The sequence below is a fragment of the Sphaerodactylus townsendi genome, linkage group LG02, assembly GCF_021028975.2.
Source record: "Sphaerodactylus townsendi isolate TG3544 linkage group LG02, MPM_Stown_v2.3, whole genome shotgun sequence".
NCBI classification, from domain to species: domain Eukaryota; kingdom Metazoa; phylum Chordata; class Lepidosauria; order Squamata; family Sphaerodactylidae; genus Sphaerodactylus; species Sphaerodactylus townsendi.
Window position 1 is genome coordinate 154,513,370 of NC_059426.1, and position 20,345 is coordinate 154,533,714.

General features: G+C 44.0%; 1 protein-coding gene across 6 annotated transcripts in view; it reads right to left on the reverse strand.

Moving 5' to 3' along the window:
• Positions 1-1,690: 1,690 nt before the first annotated feature.
• PRIMA1 (proline rich membrane anchor 1) overlaps positions 1,691-20,345 on the reverse strand; it is a 73,404-nt gene continuing 54,749 nt past the window's right edge. For 3 of the 6 annotated variants that reach the window (XM_048487138.1, XM_048487137.1, XM_048487135.1), the window contains 2 exons: positions 11,804-11,930; positions 1,691-3,639 (listed from right to left, as the gene is read on the reverse strand). In XM_048487138.1, the coding sequence (XP_048343095.1) occupies positions 3,537-3,639; positions 11,804-11,930 (230 nt within the window). In that variant the 3' untranslated portion in view covers positions 1,691-3,536. Of the gene's footprint in view, positions 3,640-7,547; positions 7,682-11,803; positions 11,931-20,345 lie in introns of all 6 variants that reach the window. The other 3 variants (XR_007243710.1, XR_007243711.1, XM_048487136.1) reach the window with 3 other exon arrangements.

Here is a 20,345-nt window from a genome sequence, read left to right on the forward strand (position 1 = left end):
CCATTGGGCCTTATCTTTTTAATTTACAAACTAATGTTTTTTCTGCATGCCTAGGCAACCTCTCAAATATGTAGAAACATCTCTGCTGTTTGTGGGTGGATCTCTTTTGCCGCTTCTGTGATAGGTACTCAACCATAACATTTGCTATTAGAGGGATCAAACGAGACAAGCATGACTTTGGGACCAATTTTGATTAATCATTAACAGGTTCTGTGGAGTCCACTTGTTCATATGCATGCAGTGAGCCTTTTCACCTTGCCATATATAGTTTTTTTTCATAAGCTCATATATAAATTGCTACTAAACTAATGCTCACCTCATGCTTCACATAGTCCAGAATTTCCCAACTTGTAGATCTCAATCCAAAAGTGGGTCTCGAAGCCTGTGCCAGTGGGCCTTAAGATTTTGCAGTTTTGCTGATTTGTGCAGGCTCTGATTTTAAGTGGGTCACCATAGCAAGTAAATCTGGACTTATGGGGTATCATACTAAAGAGGCTGGGAACCAGCTACAGCAGCTAATGCTACAATGAAATTTGTTAGTCTCTAAAATGCCACAAAGATTCTAGGAATGTTTCCCCCCACAATAGATAGCTACTCCTCTGGATTTGTCACGTAACAAACAAAAACCACAATTCTCCCTGAAGGCCAGTATATCTGAGCCTGCACTACATTCTACCTGTTAGCCAATATAACAGAAAAGATGTGGGGGAAATTACTACACCAAATAATATTGCAGTGTGTTTGTGGGGGGGTGGGGAGCAAGCCAGAAACATTAATGGCCGCCCTGAAGGAAAAGAGCAATTATAAATATGTGAGACAGCGGGTTTTGATTTAAGAATGTTTTTGTCAAAACTGACAAAAATGTCAATTGCTTTTACGCAAGTATCCACCAGATGAAGAGAAAGGAAATTATTTGCTTTTAAAGCTAACAGTTGCCAACACAGCACCTTAAGAAAGTCTTGACATTTAAAAGACTGTATTCCTAGACAGAGAAGTTAGAAGGCTGAGTAAACTAATAACTCTGTTAAGATAAAATAGACAGGATTTTTTTGTCTGTTAGAGGACACATATTTACACATATTCAGTAACAAAAATTGATTTTAACGTGAGTGTGTGACCAAAATATCAAAACTTAACACATCAAGCATTTCATGGAAATGGGATTGCAATGCCCAGCCAAACAGCTTTGCGACAGAGAAATCCAATGAGGGTAACAGCTAGAAGTTGGATGACTTCCCTCTATCTTCTCAGCAGATTTGGAGAAACAAGGCTGGATCCAGACTACATTTTCTACCAGCAGAATGGAACTTTCTAGCCTCCCCGCTCTCATGAAATACTGTTCCTGGAGGACAAGGGACCCTGAGGAATGACATGGACAGGGGAGGTTCTGCTGCAAGAAAGGGGGAATTAGAAAAGGGTGCGTGTATGCGGGGGCGGGTTGGCTGTCAAGTCACATCTGACATGCGTTTCCAAGGAAGCGACGTTCTGAGTTAGTTTGCCATTGCCTGCCTCGAGGTCACAACCCCAGTATTCCTTGGAGGTCTCCCACCCAAATACTTGGCAGGGTTGACCCTGTATAGCACAGGTGTCAAACTCGCGGCCCTCCAGATGTTATGGACTACATTTCCCATCATCCCTTGCCAGCATGATGCTGGCAGGGGATGATGGGAACTGTACTCCATAACATCTGGAGGGCCGCGAGTTTGACACCTATGCTGTATAGCTTCTGAAACCTGGGCAATCCAGGTAGGGCATTGAAAAACAAACAGTCTGGATCAAACCCACAGATGAGGGGATCCCTATATACAGACAGGTCAATGTGGCACATTACTATCCACACATAGATATGAGCAGAAGGTGGGCATGTCTGAGTTCAATATATGCTCCTACCTTGTTGACTTTCCCCACTGAAAATAAGGGTAAACAGGCTCTCTGAAGACTCCAAATGTCATGTTTAATTTATATGCAGATGTGGGGCTTTGGACTGGGGTCCTTGGAGTCTTGATCTTGGTACTAGCCTTGCATAAAATGAACTAGAACAGCAGCTTCTCAGCACTAACAGGCTGTATTGCCGAGATGAAGTGATTCTTTGCAATGACACCACAACCGCTTGTTTTGACTGCTTGAATATACAAAGATAGAGGATCACTGAAGCTTGACAGGAAGCCAGAGGTGTTTTCGCTAGAAACAAAGACATACAGGAGTGATGACAAAATATTTATCCAAACAGCTTATCCATGTATGGGCAAATGCTAGCAACTAAACAGTGGCGCTTGTTTTAAGAAATTAAGGTGACCGAACCGAGTAAGACGCCACACAAAAGTGAATTTGGCGGATTCAGCTTCCCATCATTTGCGGTCCTTATCACAAAGCGGAACAACGTAGAGCTGCCACATAGAATTTGGCACAGTTGGCAGTCCCTTGGCAAGAGAAAGAACTGCGCTAACACAGCTTTCTCCCTAAAGCAGAGAGTCCTTTCTTCGGAAGAAGTCCCTTCGAGGAGCTACTCAGAAAATGGGGGGACCATCAGGAAATCTGAGCTGACAAGCAGAATAAGCAGACCTTCAATTTCCATTGTGGCCAGTCTTCCTCCATGTTCAACCCACAAAATTTAAAGCCACTCTAGAGAGATCCTGCTTACAGATCTGTGTGATGAAAATACTTATGTTAACTTGTGTAGAACTGCAATCAAGGAACAGAAAACTAGGACTTTTAAAACTTAAGAGTACATACACACACACACAAAAACACTATGTGGTAACCAAAAGATAAATAAGACCGATTATGGATTAACAGTAATCAAAGCACCTTTAAACATTATTACCTATAATATTTTTTCTCCTTTATTAGCAAAGCTAATTGCTGAGGATCAGAGAGCGACTTCTTTCTGCCTGAAAAGTCTTCAGCCATGGGAATTGCATAGCGACCAGGCTGCGTGTGTAGATGTGTACTTCATGAGATCATGCAGTATTTGGGAGGAGGGGGAGAGGGAATTGCTTTGTGGAATAAGAGAAACTTTCCACTTTAACAATGCAATCGTAATTAAGAATGGGAAGGCCAGTGGTTTTGAAAGGCAAATGAAGAATGCAGAACCATGCAGGTAAAGCTCAGCATTTTCAGATTTGGCTAGAACACTTATGCTGCCTCCAACAGATCACCATCACCATAAAAGGATCCAATTAAAGTAACACTTTTATGGGCAGTCGATCAAAAATAAAGAAAGAAAGAGAAAGGGGGCGGGGAGAAAGCTGGGGGCATCATGATGTTGCTTTCAACACATGTGGCATGCAGTGATTACGCTTTTGTGAGGCCTTTTCTCAGAGGAGCCCCAACCGGCAAGTTTATCCCTCCCCTTTGTGACAATCAGCAGGCTGCAGAAAGATCATCTGCTTTTCTTCTTGGGATAACTGATGCGTGCCTGTTTCTGAAATGAAGTCCTCGGCCACAGGCCTTCTCTGCTTGCTGCTTTTCACCCACCTTGCTGATGCCATGTGTGCTTTTAACATTTGCTACTCAAGGGGGGACAGTCTCGGAAATTATACCACCGCATTGTTCACATCAACTGTCTTGTTATTTTGAGAGGCGGTCATTGCATATTCAGCTCGACTTGTTCCATTCTCTTCTTTTTTCAGTGGTTTCCTTTGATGAAGCACAGGAACAATTTTAAAAAAAGAAACGAGAGAAGAGGGAAGGGGGAAAGGGTAAACAGGTTCATTATCAATGAGTAATATTTCAAAAGCTTTTTGCTCAAACAAGGAGAGATGAGGCTTGGTGGGTGAAAAAATGATCTTGTTTTAGGGCAGTGATGGCGAACCTTTCTGAGACCAAGTGCCCAAATTGCAACCCAAACCCCAATTATTTATTGCAAAGTGCCAACCCGGCAATTTAACCTGAATGCTGAGGTTTTAGTTTAGAAAAAAACAGTTGGCTCTCTCTTCCTCCGCCCCACCTGCTCAAGCAGGGGCCAGGCTGCTGTAGGATCCAGCAAGTCCCACGCACACTGCTCTGTGCCTCTCTAGCATCTCTGCCCCCTCTGTGCCCCCACCCCCGGCAGCAGCCACCCAGAGCACAGGCACCAGACCCGCCAGCTGAGTCCTCTCTGCTCACCACGGTGCGCACACGTCGTGCTCAGTGGCCCAGGCCAGTCTAGATGGGTGTGTGTGGGGGGTGATTTTCCACCCCCACATGACGAACTCTATGTGTGCCATAGGTTCGCCATCACTCTTTTAGGGTGTTGATCCTTTGTAGGACTGCATAAATACACAAGGGGATCAGGTAACTCTACAATAGTGGTGAACGTAACCATCTTCCTTTAAAAATAGTCAGAGGAATGATACTTGAGCTGTGGGTGGGTAAGGAAACAGTACACACAAGATTCAACACCATCCAGTTTAGCCACAATTACCTCCCTGACCTGGATAGCCCAGGCTAGCCTGATCTTGTCACGTCTCAGAAGCTAAGCAGGGTTGGCCCTGGCCAGTATTTGAATGGGAGACCACCAAGAAAATCCAGGGTCATTATATAGAGGCAGGCAATGGCAAACCACTTCTGAACATCTCCAGCTTTGAACACCCTACGGGGTTGCCATAAGTCAGCTGTGACTTGCCAGCAAAACCAAAACCAAGCACCTCACTTCTATTTAATTTATCAAAAACAAAATGAAGTGAGACTTTTGGGGCCCACATAGGTGAGCTGTTCAGAGAACCATAAATGGATCTCCCACAATATTTCCCCACAATATTATGCTCTGAGGCTCCTTAAAGCTCATGGCCAGACTAAGAAACAAGTTATACTTCAATGCTACCAACCACTCTCAACTGTCCTTCTAAACAACTCCGATTTACCCAGTCTTCTGACAGACATGAGAGCAGATACTGTCTGAGGCAGACCATTCCATAAATATGGGCAGACAATTATGGTTGTCACATGTAAAAGCCAGACAATGATGGTCCTCACATAACAATATGAGGAGGAAGACAGGAAGAATAGCTAGTAAGATAGTGGTTGCCACCTGAGCTCATACAGGGGAAAAATGAGGTGGATCCAACTATTCCCCACCAGAAGCAGCCTCTGCTCAGTTTATGAAGGTCTTCCTCTGAACCCTAGACAGGAAGAAGGCTTCAAAGTTGAGCCATAGGGAAAAGTGGGGGTGTAAATATTAAAATAAATAAATAAACTTTGCTTGCTGGAAGGGTAGGGTAGGATAGAATTTGCTCCATCCTAATCCTTTAAGTAAGTGGGTGCCAGGTCATGAAGGTGGGATGCCTACTTCCTCCCTGAACAACTAGAGACTTGGATTCAGCACAGCATTTCCATTGGGAGATGGAATCTCTCTCTCTCTAAGAACATAAGAACTAGCCTGCTGGATCAGACCAGAGTCCACCTAGTCCAGCACTCTGCTACTCACAGTGGCCCACCAGGTGCCTTTGGGAGCTCACGTGCAGGATGTGAAAGCAATGGCCTTCTGCTGCTCCTGCTCCTGAGCACCTGGTCTGCTATGGCATTTGCAATCTGAGATCAAGGAGGATCAAGATTGGTAGCCATAGATCGACTTCTCCTCCATAAATCTGCCCCCCCCTCTCTTTATACCACTCTCCTTCACAGGCTCAGGGCGATTACCAATTCATTTATGACAACAAACATTATATCACAACAGTAAATGATTTGCCATATACAATAATATAACAACCCATTTAAAATCACATATTAAAACAGGATTTGCTAATCCTCCAACCACAGCAATGGCCTACACTCCGCTTGGTAAGGGGAAAAGGTGAAACAGGCAGTAATGGTAGAGAGGGGGTGGGGGCTGGATTGAACACCCCAGCTGCCTCAACTGTATGCCTAGTAGATCAGCGCTGTCTTACAGGCCCTGCGGAACCCCATCAAGTCCTGCTGGGACTGGGACTTGCTAGAAAAAGTCCTGGCCCTGATGGAGGCTAGTTGGACATGCTTGGGGCCAGGACCAACAGCGGAGAATGGAGGGGGGCAAAAGATGGATGTGTACATGATACATTCCTTTTTTCCTGCTGCTCCTGTGTTAGGGTTGGGAAACATGCCTTCAGTGGCATCTGAATATGTGAGGTGAAGCATTCATTGCTATTAGGGTGTCACCACTACAGTGGTCCAAATCCACTTGAGAAGAAACATTCCCGACCTCTAGGCATAGACAAACTAGGACGAAGCTGTGGTCTTCTTTCTTCCTACCTTCTCCCACACTAATTCCCTTTCCTTCCATATTTGTTTTAAGCATGGCATAGCATTATTAATGTTAAGCAGTTAATGTAATTAGATTCTCTCATAACCAGGAGTTGCAAATCGACTTCAAACACCTCGGTTGAAACTCAGATCCCTAAAAAATAAGTTCAAGAAAGCAAAGACATAAAACACAGCATACTTCAGTAGGAACAGGGTGGAGGGTTCAGGATGAATGACCGAACAATGACAGAATAAACCCATCTATAAGATAATGTGCATTTTGAAAAAACGCAGGTCTGCTGTTGTTAGTTGTGGTTTCAGTCATTGCCAAATGAGAACAGTACTGGAGGAGGAGATCCACAAAACACAATCCACTGCTTAGAAGCTTTGATGATGATGAATGGTATAAGTCAGATTTTATTTTCATTCACGTACCCTTTACAAATGCAACCAAAATGTATTCTTTTTCATTCTTTTTGTTCGGCCCCACTTTTCTGAACATTTGCAGAGTATAATTTTTTTTGGAAAAAATAATTCTGTACATTGTTGAAAGTGGTATACATTATGGTAGAGAAAAATGCCATCAAGTCACAGCTGACTTACGGCAACCTCGTAGAGTTTTCAAGGTACGAGATGCACAAGGGTGATTTAGACATTGCTTGCCTCTGTGCAGCAACCCTGGAGTTCCTTGGTGGTCTCCCATCCAAGTACTAACCAGGACTGGCCCAACTTAATTTCCAAGATCTGATGGGAGTGAGCTATCATGGGCCATCCATGATAAAGCATAGTTGCAATCAATAGCGTAGCACCAAGGGAATGGGGGGTGCACAACGAACCGGGCGCGTGCTTCTGCGGAAGTGTTCTGGGGGCAGATGGGGACTTGGAGGGGTGCAGGGTGCACGCGGGCACTGGGCACAGTTCCCACTTGCTCTGTCCCTGGTTACAATAGAGTGTACAATTATAAACAAACTGTACATTCAAGAAAAACTGCAATGTATTTCAAAAACTGTTCATTTAGCTTTCATTTGGGGGAGGTCCACTTTTGAAACAAGGCTACGAAGCTTATTGTTTCTTTTACGCTTGTTTGCTTTTCTTCTCTATCTTGTTATCATCTCATTTTCTTCTTCTTACCACTCTGATCGTATTTTGTTTTTCGGCCTACTCCAGTACATCTTTTTAAGGTAAGGCAGATGTTTTCTAGTTAGCATAGCTGATGGCAGAATGGTCATCAGATCCACAATACTCACTCCATGTCTGGAGATACAGGGCAGGCAGCTTCGTACAATACATTTCATCCATTTCCTACATATGGTAATTTGCTGTGTAGTAAATCATTAAACTTTTCTTACAAAATCATTTGAAATGAAATGAAAGTTCATCTCTGTAGAAAGGAAATATTCTAATATGGTTCCCAGGAAAGGGATGAAATGATGCTTCGAAATCTTTAATAACCATCTGTCACATGCACGAATTTTCATGACTCCTAAAACCAAGAGAACACCATTAGGAAGATATTTAATGAAATATATATTCCACTTATTTTAAAATTAAATCCAGCAGATATAGAAGTACAAACCACAAAACCCCCATGCACAAATTACAGGAGGTTTCCACATGATGCATTTACACCATATTTGAGGCACTGTCAATCCAACCGTTTTCCACAAATTTTGTCCACATGCCTCCCTTTCAAATGTAGTTTTAGTTCAGTTTCATCAGTTTCATCTTGTCTGAATATGAGGTAATATGTTTGGAGGGGGTGGCGGAAGCATCATGTCAATCATGACATGGGGAATGATTACCCTAATTTTTATCACATGACCTAACTCAGTCTGCCCTGACTGGTGACTGTGATTCTCTTTCTGAGAAATTGCCCCATTCGTCTCCAAGGCTCATTCCGCACATGCAGAATAATGCACTTTCAAACTGCTTTCAGGGCTCTTTGAAGCTGTGCGGAATGGCAAAATCCACTTGCAAACAGTTGTGAAAGTGGTTTGAAAATGCATTATTTTGCGTGTGCGGAAGGGGCCCAAGATTCTCTGATCTGCAGTTCTAGCCAAGTGCCATTTTTACTGCACATTGGAAGATCTCTCCATTGGGAGTATGTTCAGTGCATTTTCTTTAGCTCCTTTGACTTTGGAAACATTTGAACTCAAAATGGCATGATTTACCATTCTGCACCACAAATCAAGGCACAATCCATTATTATGCACCTCTGCACCCCCCATCCAAAAACCCAAAGACCCAGTTCACAAGACATTAAAAGGCTAGGATCTTCACAATCCTAACCTTTTACTTTGGAACATTAACTCAGCACTCACTTGACTGCCCTGAGTCCATGAGGGGAAGAGCAGTATACAAAAACTATAAACAAACAAACAAATTTGCACCAGTGCTCTATCAATAGTCTCACTTTGAAAATTTTAAAAAATGACAGTGGGTAGGGAGAGGAGAGGGAAAATGCCTGATGAAGGGAAAGAGAAAATGGTTGAAAAAGAGAATGGACTGCCTCAGGGAGGAGGGAACATTCCATGTGAAATGGATAAAGCTGTTCCAGTCCACCCATCCCGTTTGCTTCTCTGCCGGAACATTAAGGTGGGGAGTTCTTTGTGAAATTGACAAATCTACTCTGATTCAGGAGCTTCTTTCCTTCTCCGCCTGAATGTTAACTTCAGCAGTTCCATGTGAAATTGACAAAAGTGTTCCAATTCACCGTGAAAATAAAGTGTGGAGGTAAGAAAAAATGGCTGAAGGGGAGGTTTGGTAACTGCACAGGGGTGTGGCTAAGGGCCAGGGGTTCAATGGGGCAGAGAAATAGAGGCTCCTTCCGCACACGCAAAATAATGCGTTTTCAAACCACTTTCACAACTGTTTGAAAGTGGATTTTGCCATTCCGCACAGCTTCAAAGAGCACTGAAAGCAGTTTGAAAGTGCATTATTCTGCATGTGCGGAATGAGCCCAAGAATCATTATAATCGCATGCTGAAGGGAAGCTAGCTTGGAAATGGATCCGACACAACATCACAGTAAAAGTGATCTTGAAAACAATGGACAAAATGTTAACTGGAAATGTTTCCGGAACCAAACAAGGGGAAAAAACATGTGGAGGTCCACACACCCCACCCCATAACATTTGCCTGCAGGGTACATAGAAAATTACTAGTGCAGAAAAATCCACAGTGAATGCACATAAAATGTATGTACACTAGCCATTTAATTGTACATTGATGTCCACATTATTTATCTGGATTTCAAAAGGTTCTGACAGGGTTCCCTATGATGTTCTGAGGGATAAACTGGAGCATTGCAAACTAGACACTAGGATAGGCTGATTCCACATGGGCCAAAAACAGCGGTGTGAAAACAGTATAAACACTATTGAGTAGTAGCAATTGAAGATGTGTTGCCTGCCCCAAGGCAGATATTGATACCAAGTACACAATAACAGTTCTGTTTTATTTTTATTTATTTATATTTTTGACTTATTGGCCACCCTCCCCGGAAGGGCTCAGGGCGGCTTACAACATAATAAAACAATAATCCATTTCCTAGAATCATTATTATTATTATTATTTTCTGAATGGCTTTGCAGACAGACAGGTCCAAAAATGCAGCAAAAACACAAATTTCAGTTCTTCTGTTTTCTGCAAAAGATTGTTAGCTTGAAACCTGGAACCACCCTTCCCATTAACATCACAGTACAAATGACTGAGGGCATCAGTGATAGCACTGTCACTTTCCAAAACAGCTTCTGTGACATTTGCGTGTGCCTCCCACCTGGTGTCTGACAAATATTTAGGCATTTTTGACTGAGATTGCAAAATGATTTTAGAACTGCCCATCTGTTTGTGGAGGATGAAAAGGAGGTATAAATTTCATTGATAATGCCAAAACAGTTCACTGCATTAAGGCAGCAGTCAACCGCCAAATAGGAGCTGCGTGGCGTAGTGATTAAGTGCTTGCACACGGTCAGGAGTTCGAGCCCCCTATGGGTCAGATATCCTGGCAGCTGGCTCATGGTCAACTCAGCCATCCATCCATTTCTAGGTCGGTAAATGAGTACCTAGCTCATAGCTAGGGGGTAAAGAATAGCTGGGGAAAGCAATGGCAAACTACCCCACAAAAACGGCTTGCCTATGAAATCACTGCTTGCAGTGGTATCCCAGGGTCGAACACGACTGAAGGGGAAACTTTACCTTTTTACAACAGCCGAATGGCCCTCCAAATTTAAAGAGTGACCAGGGCATGGAATAAATCATAGAATAAAAAAAATTACAGGCTAATAGCCAGGTAATATAAACACCATCCCACCATCTAGCAATCAGTAAAAGAAATTCTCATACCTAGAAAATTATTATGTAGTTTATAACAAGGTTGGAGTTCTTCTGAGGGGAATCTGAAAAAATTGTGCCTTTTCTTATTTATATGGACTATCCAACTCTTTAGCTCCCCTAGGAGTTTCAGGGGTCCATTTAAGTGCAGCACAAATAAGACGGCCTGGTGACATGTCTAAAAAAAGCCGCCTCCTAATTTTTTGTTCGGACAGCATGGACAAAAAGGCATCAAAGGAGAAAGAGGCTTTCCCCCACCAGCTGACCGTTAAAGCCTCTTCTCAGTTTCCTCTGCCGCTGGCATTTTGTGCTGCAAGGATTCTAATGTTACCAGACTGACCCATGGTGAGTGGGGGGAATTGTTTTCTATCCACCTTGCCAATCTTTGGAATGCCTGGCATGCAGTGCCAAGATGGGAAGCCCATTCCTGCATGGCCTGCGTTACCCACAAAGACAAAATGATCTTCTCTTGCATGATCTTCCCTTCCCCAGCATCTGTCATGCAAATAGCCTGCCTCCCCCTCCATGAAGGGATTAACAGGTAAACAATGTTTGCAGCCAGGAAAGAGCTGCTCCCATCTTCAGCCCTGGATAGGGTGCTCCAGAGAAACAATAGCCACACTAAGGAGAGTGCTTCAAGGTGTTGCCAACAGCACAAAAACTAACCTGATTCCTTCCTTTGTCTAACTCCTCACTGACCATGTTAGCTTGCATTGGGTTTTGTCCCAAAGCTATAATTCCATCAGCTTCACCCTAAAATGTAATTAGTCCCAAATATCTCCAGTGCTCAAGTTATTCAGCCCAAGCACCCGACACTCAACTCTAAGTACCCTCATCTAACATTCAGTGTTCAGTGTGGACTGCTGCTCTGGCCACACTGTTCCACTCAGTACTTCTGAGCCTGCCTTTGGAGTCGGTCATGCTGCGTGCCATCCGCTTTTCACCCCGCCTTCTTGGAGCTCAGCGCAAGTTACTGATTCTGCCTCTCAGACTCAAGCCTCTTCAAGGAAGGATGAACGGACGGACGCTGTAGCAATTGCCTGAAGTGGCAGCGGCAAAGGTCACGGCTCAGCCACTGGGAGTCTTTTTCATGCCCAGCTATTTGGCTGTCATTTTTTAAAGGATACAAAACAATCTAATTTCTAATCTACCTTAAGGGTAGATTTTTATCTAACAGCCCAATGCTTATCTGTAAAACAACTTTTCTCACAGCTCTGATCCACAATGCACTCTGAGATGGAACACAGGCAATAAACAAAGAGATAGAAGCTTACCTTTTTATGGCTTTGTAGCAAATGATGAAAACTAGAAAGAGGAACACTGGTGTGGTGCAGCATGCTGCAATGATTAGAACTGGGCTGGGCCACCAGGTCTCTTCAAGACAAATGGGAGGTGTGGGAGCTGTAAAAGACAATGGGGAAGAAAAAACAACCCACACTCAGTTGAGTTTTGCCGGCAAATATGGCTTATGAGCCCTGACCTGGATGGCTCAGATCTCAGAAGCTAAGCAGGATGGGCCCTGGTTAGTACTTGGATGGGAGACCACAAAAGAAGACAGCTCACTATGCAGAGGCATAACTCCAAGGGGGCAGGGGGTGCACGACGCACCGGGCATGAGCCCCTGTGGGGGTGTGGCGAGGACGTGGCGGGGGCGTTCTGGGGCATTCTGGGGATGTTCTGGGGTGAAGGACGCACTAGTGCACTGGTCGTTTCCCCCCTTGCTACGCCTCTGGAGGCAGGCAATAGAAAGCCACCACTCTTGCCTTAAAGCTCTACTGGGTTTCCATAAGTTGGCTGTGACTTGACAGCACTTTACATATGCAGAAGATTTGTAATCCAATAAGAAACTCCAGTCACCAGAATTTAGGGCTCCTGACATGACCAAAGGCTTTATGCACCAGGTAGTAAAATACTGCAGCGTCTTCCCCTGTCACAGAGGGGCAGATTTGGTGATGAGGACCCCCTGCTGCTTCTGCTGTGGTGGCTCTGAGATGAGTCAAAAAAATACGCGTTGCATCAACCGCTTTTATGTGCATAAACGTGCATGACATACAAGTGCATAAAGTGCAATAACAAAGTGAAATAATCAAAATTATGACAACACTATGTGTGCAGTCTTTTCTCTAAGAACTCTTAACAATTCTTAAAGTGATAGCCTCTGTCGTGAACTGCAAGTTCATACAGTGCTTGAATTCTGTCGAGACAATCTTCAAGTGAAAGCAGGTATACAAGTCTATGTAGTATTAGAGAATCTCGCAAACCCGTCTGCACAGGATGAACGGAATGCGCGTTTCTAGCCATTTTCAATTAATCTTCATCAGACAGGATTCTCATAATAGAAGCCATATTCGGGGTGAATTATTTTTGGTGAATCAATCACATCCATGCATATCCCCACAAGATAGAAAGCTCTTGTGGGGATATCCTGTGCAGACGGGTTTGTGAGATTCTCTAATATTACATAGACTTGTATACCTGCTTTCAATTGAAGATTGTCTCGACAGAATTCAAGCACTGTATGGACTTGCAGTTCATGACAGAGGCTATCACTTTAAGAATTGTTAAGAGTTCTTAGAGAAAAGACTGCACACATAGTGTTGTCATAAATTTGATTATTTCACTTTGTTATTGCACTTTATGCACTTGTATGTCATGCACGCTTATGCACATAAAAGCGGTTGATGCAACGCGTATTTTTTTGACTGTCCCTTGAACGTTGCACTAGGGAGGCTCTGCGGCTCTGAGATGAGGCCAGAAATTAAAATGGCTCACCGTTGCTGGCAGTCACGATTCCTTGGTGGCTGCCCATCAGATGCAGCCTTTACCTTTTACAAACTTAATGACATACTGCTATGTCCGGCTTTTAAACTAAATTAGGGGAAATCGATCTTGAACAACTGGCAGGGTCTGTAATCAGAGGCAGGGTCACCACCATGGTAACCTTGGATGGAGAATAAGTTGGAAAGTGGGCAAGGGAGAGAAACTCTCCTCCCCAACTGAAAACTCAGTTTGATGAGGGGCTTTTCCCAAATATCTGGTTTAATCACTGTGTCTAAATAGATGTGTCTGTCAAACAAACAAACCCCCTCCAGTTGGTTCTGGTGGGTTTTCCGGGCTGTGTGGCCATGGTCTGGTGGATTCACAGCCACACAGCCCGGAAAACCCACCAGAACCAGTTGAATCCGGCCATGAAAGCCTTCAACAATACATTAAACCCCCTCCAGCCCAAATCTTGTTTCTGAGCAGCTTCTTGTTTCTGTTCAGCCATATGCAAGTATCATGGGGGCCTCTAAATACTGCAGACTCACACTTCAAAAAGTTTCCTGATACTCTGTGTGAAGAACTCTATGCATTCCATTACCTGATGCACACCGTCACAATATCCTTTGGTGGAGAGATTCTTCCTTTCCAGTTTAACTAGATAAGTCACTAGTGTTGGCCCTGGTTAGTACTTGGTTAGTAGAAGAATTAGTAGTAGTGGATCTTTTGAGTGGTAGTAAACTGTATCTGGCTCAAGGTGGACACAGTCTTCCATCCTTCTGAGGTCAAACAAGTCCCCAGCTTGATAGGGGTAAAGGGTAGATGACTGGGGAAGGCAATGGCAAACCATCTTGTAAAAACAGTCTGCCCAGTAAATGCTGTGATGTGACATAACCCCATGGGTCAGTCAGGGACGGAAAGAGGGGGAACTGCGCCCAGAGCATGCCTGCATTCTGCGCCCCTGCCATGCCCCTGCCCTAGAACACCCCCAAACACCCCCGCACCAATGCGCGCCTGGTGCATCACACCCCACCCTGCCCCTTGGTGCTATGCCACTGGGGTCAGTAATGACCCAGTGCTTGCACAGGGGGCTACCTTTACCTTTTTGGACAATCCTAGCTAAGAGCGCAACCTTTATATAAACTGGAGCCAAGACGCCTGTATCAATCGAGTGTGAATCATGTAGCTATTTATCTCTTGCCTTATGTTGGACACACTGAGAAGCTACATAGAGGAACTGTGATGATGGAAATGTCAAAGGACACTTTGGGGGTGGGGAAAGGAAGCATCAGCAGCATTTTGTACTGTCTGCACAATCGTGCTTTAACAAGCAGGAGGAAGCGGCTCCTCAGGCTGTGCAATCCCTCTGGTCACTGCTGGTCGGGCAGCCTGAATGACGGGGTTGGCAGGGATGGAGCACAAGGGTTGCTGAGATTAACAGAACCAGATGGCACTGATGAATCTCTAAATGTAGTAGATAGGATGGTACATAAAGGACTGCTGATGACATGACTAGCATATGGTCACCAAGCAGCTGTGGCTGGCCCATCCAAGTTTGGTCACCAACAGCCTGGAGAAACAAAATGTTCTGAATAGATGCTGTTTACCATGTTACTTCCCTTCATGCCACAAAACATGTTTACCATGTTACTTCCCTTCATGCCACAAAAATTTAAACCTGCCCATTTCTACACTTTCAGCCTCTTGCCTCAATGAAAGGGACAGGACATGTTTTCCCTCTATGTTATTAGCAACCTGCCCAAGTGCATACCTTTGATGGTCCAAAGCCTCAACTGTACCCGTACCCCATGCAAAGCTTGGACAGAGGATGTATGGTATGGCATGCCTTTCTCCACACTTCTCTCTGCCCTAGTGTATATGGCCGGTTTCAGCCCCGTGGCTGCTGTGACATTCCTAATGCTCCATGCTGTGCTTCCCTCTTGTCTGACAAATGGTGTGTGAGGCCACAAGACTGCTTGTGAGTGTCGGAGGTGTGAATTCCAGTCTGCCCTCCTCCATTGTTTTGCTACTCATTGTCTCTAACTAAGAGATAAGCTTTGCATTCTTGCTAGGATAACCACTGGTGGGATTTAAACCCATTGTTTCTGTTCAAGGAGACAGAGCCCAAGGTTCAAGTGTCTTTCCCAAGTGTCCTGTTGGGGAGAGAACAGGATTTTCCTTTTTTTTGTACACATGGGAATGTGTGTTTCCTTGTTGCTCTAGTGCCTGCATCCCTCTTGCCTGGAGAAAGGCTGGTGCCCAGCAGAGCCGTAGCGAGGGGGAAGTGCACCTGGGGCACATGTGTTCCCTGCGCCCCCACCTGTCCCCACACCCAGAATGCCCCTGGAATGCCCCCGCACCAGTACATGCCCAGGGCAGGACACACCCCCATCCCCTGGGTGTTACGCCACTGGTACCCAGTGACAAAGCAAGGATATGAATTCAGGTCTTCCTTGCTCAAGTCAACCACTTTACCTCCCGTGCCACAGTCCTCTTCCACTAAATATCTTCAGGCTGAGTCAGCAGACATCCAAGCCTCTGGGACAAAGTTGTACAGCTATATATAAGCTTCGTTTTTTTCCATTTGGCTCCAAGGAGACATAAATGTTGACCGTGGGTAGCACAACTTCTGGTAATAAAGCAAGACCATTCAATCTCCCACATTTGTGACTAGACACAGATTGTTAATCATGTCTCGGAAAACAGAAGCTATTTATAGAGCTCCAGCCCAGCGTTATCATATTGTCAACAGAAGAGTCAGGCCATCCCCTGAATGTTTCATAAGGCTGCCCTCAGTTAAAACTCAGATACTTATTTTAAATGTAAATTTACCACAGTGCAAGGCATTAAAACTTTAAATTTCAGCCACCACCTCTCTTGTTCTGCTATTTAGTACCCTTTCTCCATGGCTCATTGGTGGAACATCTGCCCTATGTAGCTTGAAGCCAGCATATCCTATGACCGCCTTTTCTCATATAAACTACCCATCCGCTCCAGTCATCTTGGAAGGCCCACCTTTGGGTGCCTCTCCCATCTGAGGCTGCACAAGTGGCAATCCAAGAAAGGGCATTCATACTCAGTCATGGTGCCAAAACATTGAAACTCCCTCCCCAGGGAATTTTGTCTCTCTCCTCTATTGTTTACTTTCAGCAGTAGGCGAGGACTGTTTTGTTTTGTATGACATACCGCCAATAACTGTGATTGTCTGTTCTCTCAAGCTGTGTTGTTATATATGCTTGTGTGTTTATACATTCTGACTGAACGATTTTATGTGCTGTTTAAATGCTGAAACATTTTAATGTTTTCATGCTTGCCACCTTGGGGATCCTATTTGAGTGGAAAGGAGACATAAGAACATAAGAACGAGCCTGCTGGATCTGACCAGAATCCATCTAGGTCCAGCACTCTGCTACTCGCAGTGGCCCATCAGATGTCTTTGGGAGCTCACATCCAAGATGGGAAAGCAATGGCCTTCTGCTGCTGCTGCTGCTCCCGAGCACCTGGTCTGCTAAGGCATTTGCAATCTCAGATCAAGGAGAATCGAGATTGGGAGCCATAGATCGACTTCTCCTCCATAAATCTGTCCAAGCCCCTTTTAAAGCTATCCAGCTCCAGAGAAACATAGCAATTTGAAAATAATAAATAAGTAAAGCAATCTGCTCTGGCTTCCTGTTGCACACAGCGGCTAACCAGTTGCCCAGATGGACCAATAAAACAAAGGCCAAGGTCTTCCCCTAGTGTTGCCTCCTAGCATTTGTGTTCAGAGGATTCCTGCATTTGGATGCAGAAATGTCTTTTAGTCATCAAGGCTAGCAGTCAATGACAGACCTATCCTCTGAACCTGTCTAATCCTCTTTTAAAGCCATCCATACTTATATCTTAACCAACATCAAAACCATTATTAGGTACACTCCAGCTATGGAAGGAAGCTGCAAGGAATGAACACAAGGACCCAGGAAGCATTGTCTTTAAAGTCATCCAAAGGCCCATCTGGCCGAACTTTTTTTTCTCAAGCATTGGCCATCCAAGATTCAGAGCTACAGTTGCTATCTCAAAGCAGGTATCAGCAACATTTACTATCAAAACAGCCATTCCCCCCTCCCCCAATACACACACAAGAACAAAAAACTGTCTGGAGTCACAGAACATATTTGAGCCTTATTAATGAAGATAATACACCATATTAAGACTAAATTAGCCTACACTATTAGGTCCAATTGTGCATTAATTAAGATGTTTTACCACATGTGGCAATACTCTGCAGTGGACTATTTATGATTAGTTGGTGCTTTAACTTTGCATTTCCATTACAATACTACTATGTTTTATTCCATTTATGAATGGTCTGTGGGCCATAATAATGTCAGACTGACTGACAAGCAGTATAGTTCAGTGGTGGTGAACCTTTGGCACTCCAGATGTTATGGACTACAATTCTCACCAGCCCCTGCCAGCATGGCCAATTGGCCATGCTGGTAGGGGCTGATGGGAATTGTAGTCCATAACATCTGGAGTGCCAAAGGTTCGCCACCACGGGTATAGTCGACAGTGGCAGTAACGACTTCTTTATACAGCACCTGATAAAGAAATTCACCAACACAAAACACACCAATTAACATCAACACATATTGCTTTAAAAGGGAGTTAGACAAGCTCATGGAGAGGTACGCTATTAACCATGACAGCTAAACAGAGCCTCAGAGACAGAGGCAGTATACCTCTAAGCATCAACTACTGGAGAAATGCGGCAAGGTAAGGCTGTTACTTTTACCCTCACAAATGTGGGATTCCTAGATATAGATGGACCTTAATCCGATCCAGTAAGGCTTTTCTTACGTATTGCCAATTCCATATGCCTTCGCTTGAAGAAGGCAAGCGAAAAAGTGATAAATGCCATTCCAAAACTTTTGTGCCGGTCCCCTTCACACCTTAAGTCCAGTCCTTTCCCCTACAGTTGCTGCCTCAGAAAGATAATTCGTCCATATAACTCCATGGAACATCCTGGCACCGAACCACCCGTTGACTGACAGATGCCTCCCCTTTCTCCTTGTACCCCACAACAGCTTTGGCCGCTGAGCTCCCCTTTCTTGCCAGCCGGCCACTTCTCCTTCTGTATCCCTGGCCCTCTTTCCCTGGGCCTGGATGGCTTCATTTACTGTTCCAGTGAACACAGCATGGGGCTCTGATGTCCGATTCCTATCTGGTTTGTATCTCCAAGTGAATGTTAACTCTGTAATTATAGGCTCGGGTTTGTTTTCAAGCTTGGCTTGAAATTTGTTTGGATACCTGGGAACCTGCCTGGAATTTCTTGCTATCCTTTATTTGGTAAAAGAATTGCAGTACAAGATTCTCCACCTGCTCTATCAGTGATTGATAGCCACATCACTAGGGGCAGTGGACAGAGACTATGCTAGCCCTCATGATTAATAAGGAGCAAACCTTTCCCATTTTCCTGCTACAACGGAAAGTGGGAGAGCTTAGCAAGATAGAGAAATCCTGGAGGATCTCGCATAGACACTATCAAACAGCATTTTAGCCCTGGAGGCTTCACTGTTGTTCAGCTATAATATTCAGAATTTTGAACTGTGAGGTTTCTGTTAACAACATGAAATTTAAAAAAAACAACAACAATATCCGTGGTTCATGATGCAGCACTAATGGAGCAAAATCTGGCCGTAATAAAAAAACAACAACTAGAAACATTCATCCCCTCACAACATCTACAATTTATAATCTTATTAACAACAGGTGCAACAGTTAATAACATCTCAGAATGCAGAAACAAACAACTATCAGCAGAAAGTGCTTTGGGATAGCCAGGTTTTACAGACTTTCTACAGGACAAGAACATAAGAACATGAGAGAGAGCCTGCTGGATCAGACCAGAGTCCATCTAGCCCAGCATTCTTCTACTTACAGTGGCCCCCCAGATGCCTTTGGGAGCTCACATGCAGGATGTGAAAGCAATGGCCTTCTGCTGCTGCTGCTCCCAAGCACCTGGTCTGCTAAGGCATTTGCAATCTCAGATCAAGGAGGATCAAGATTGGAAGCCATAGATCGACTTCTCCTCCATAAATATGTCCGAGCCCCTTTTAAAGCTATCCAGGTTAGTGGCCATCACCACCTCCTGTGGCAGCATATTCCAAACACTAATCATGCGTTGTGAGAAGAAATGTTTCATTTTATTAGTCCTAATTCTTCCCTCTAGCATTTTCAATGTATGCCCCCTGGTTTTAGTATTGTGAGAAAGAGAGAAAAATTTCTCTGTCAGCATTTTCTACCTCATGCATAATTGTATAGACTTCAATCATATCCCCCCTCAGACGTCTCCTCTGCAAACGAAAAAGTCCCACACGCTGCAGCTTCTCATAAGGAAGGTGCTCCGGTCCTTCAATCATCCTCGTTGTCCTTCTCTGCACTTTTTCTATCTCTTCGATATCCTTTTTGACATGTGGTGATCAGAACTGAACATAGTACTCTGAGTATGGTTGCACCACTGCTTTATATAACATTTGCTCATTTATAATAAATAAAGCTTTCAACTTCTTCTTCTTCTTCTTCTTCTTCTTCTTCTTCTTCTTCTTCTTCTTCTTCTTCTTCTTCTTCTTCTTCTTCTTCTTCTTCTTCTTCTTCTTCTTCTTCTTCTTCTTCTTCTTCTTCTTCTTCTTCTTCTTCTTCTTCTTCTTCTTCTTCTTCTTCTTCTTCTTCTTCTTCTTCTTCTTCTTCTTCTTCTTCTTCTTCTTCTTCTTCTTCTTCTTCTTCTTCTTCATATAAGGGCATGACAATCTTTGCAATTTTATTATCAATTCCTTTCCTAATTATCCCCAGCATAGAGTTTGCCTTTTTCACAGCTGCCATGCATTGAGTTGACATTCCCACGGAATTATCAACTAAGATGCCCAAATCCCTTTCCTGGTTTGTGACTGATAGCACTGACCCCTGTAGCGTGTATGTGAAGTCTGGATTTTTTGCCCGTACGTGCATCACTTTACATGTTGCTACATTGAACTGCATTTGCCATTTCTTAGCCCATTCACCTAATTTATAAAGGTCTCC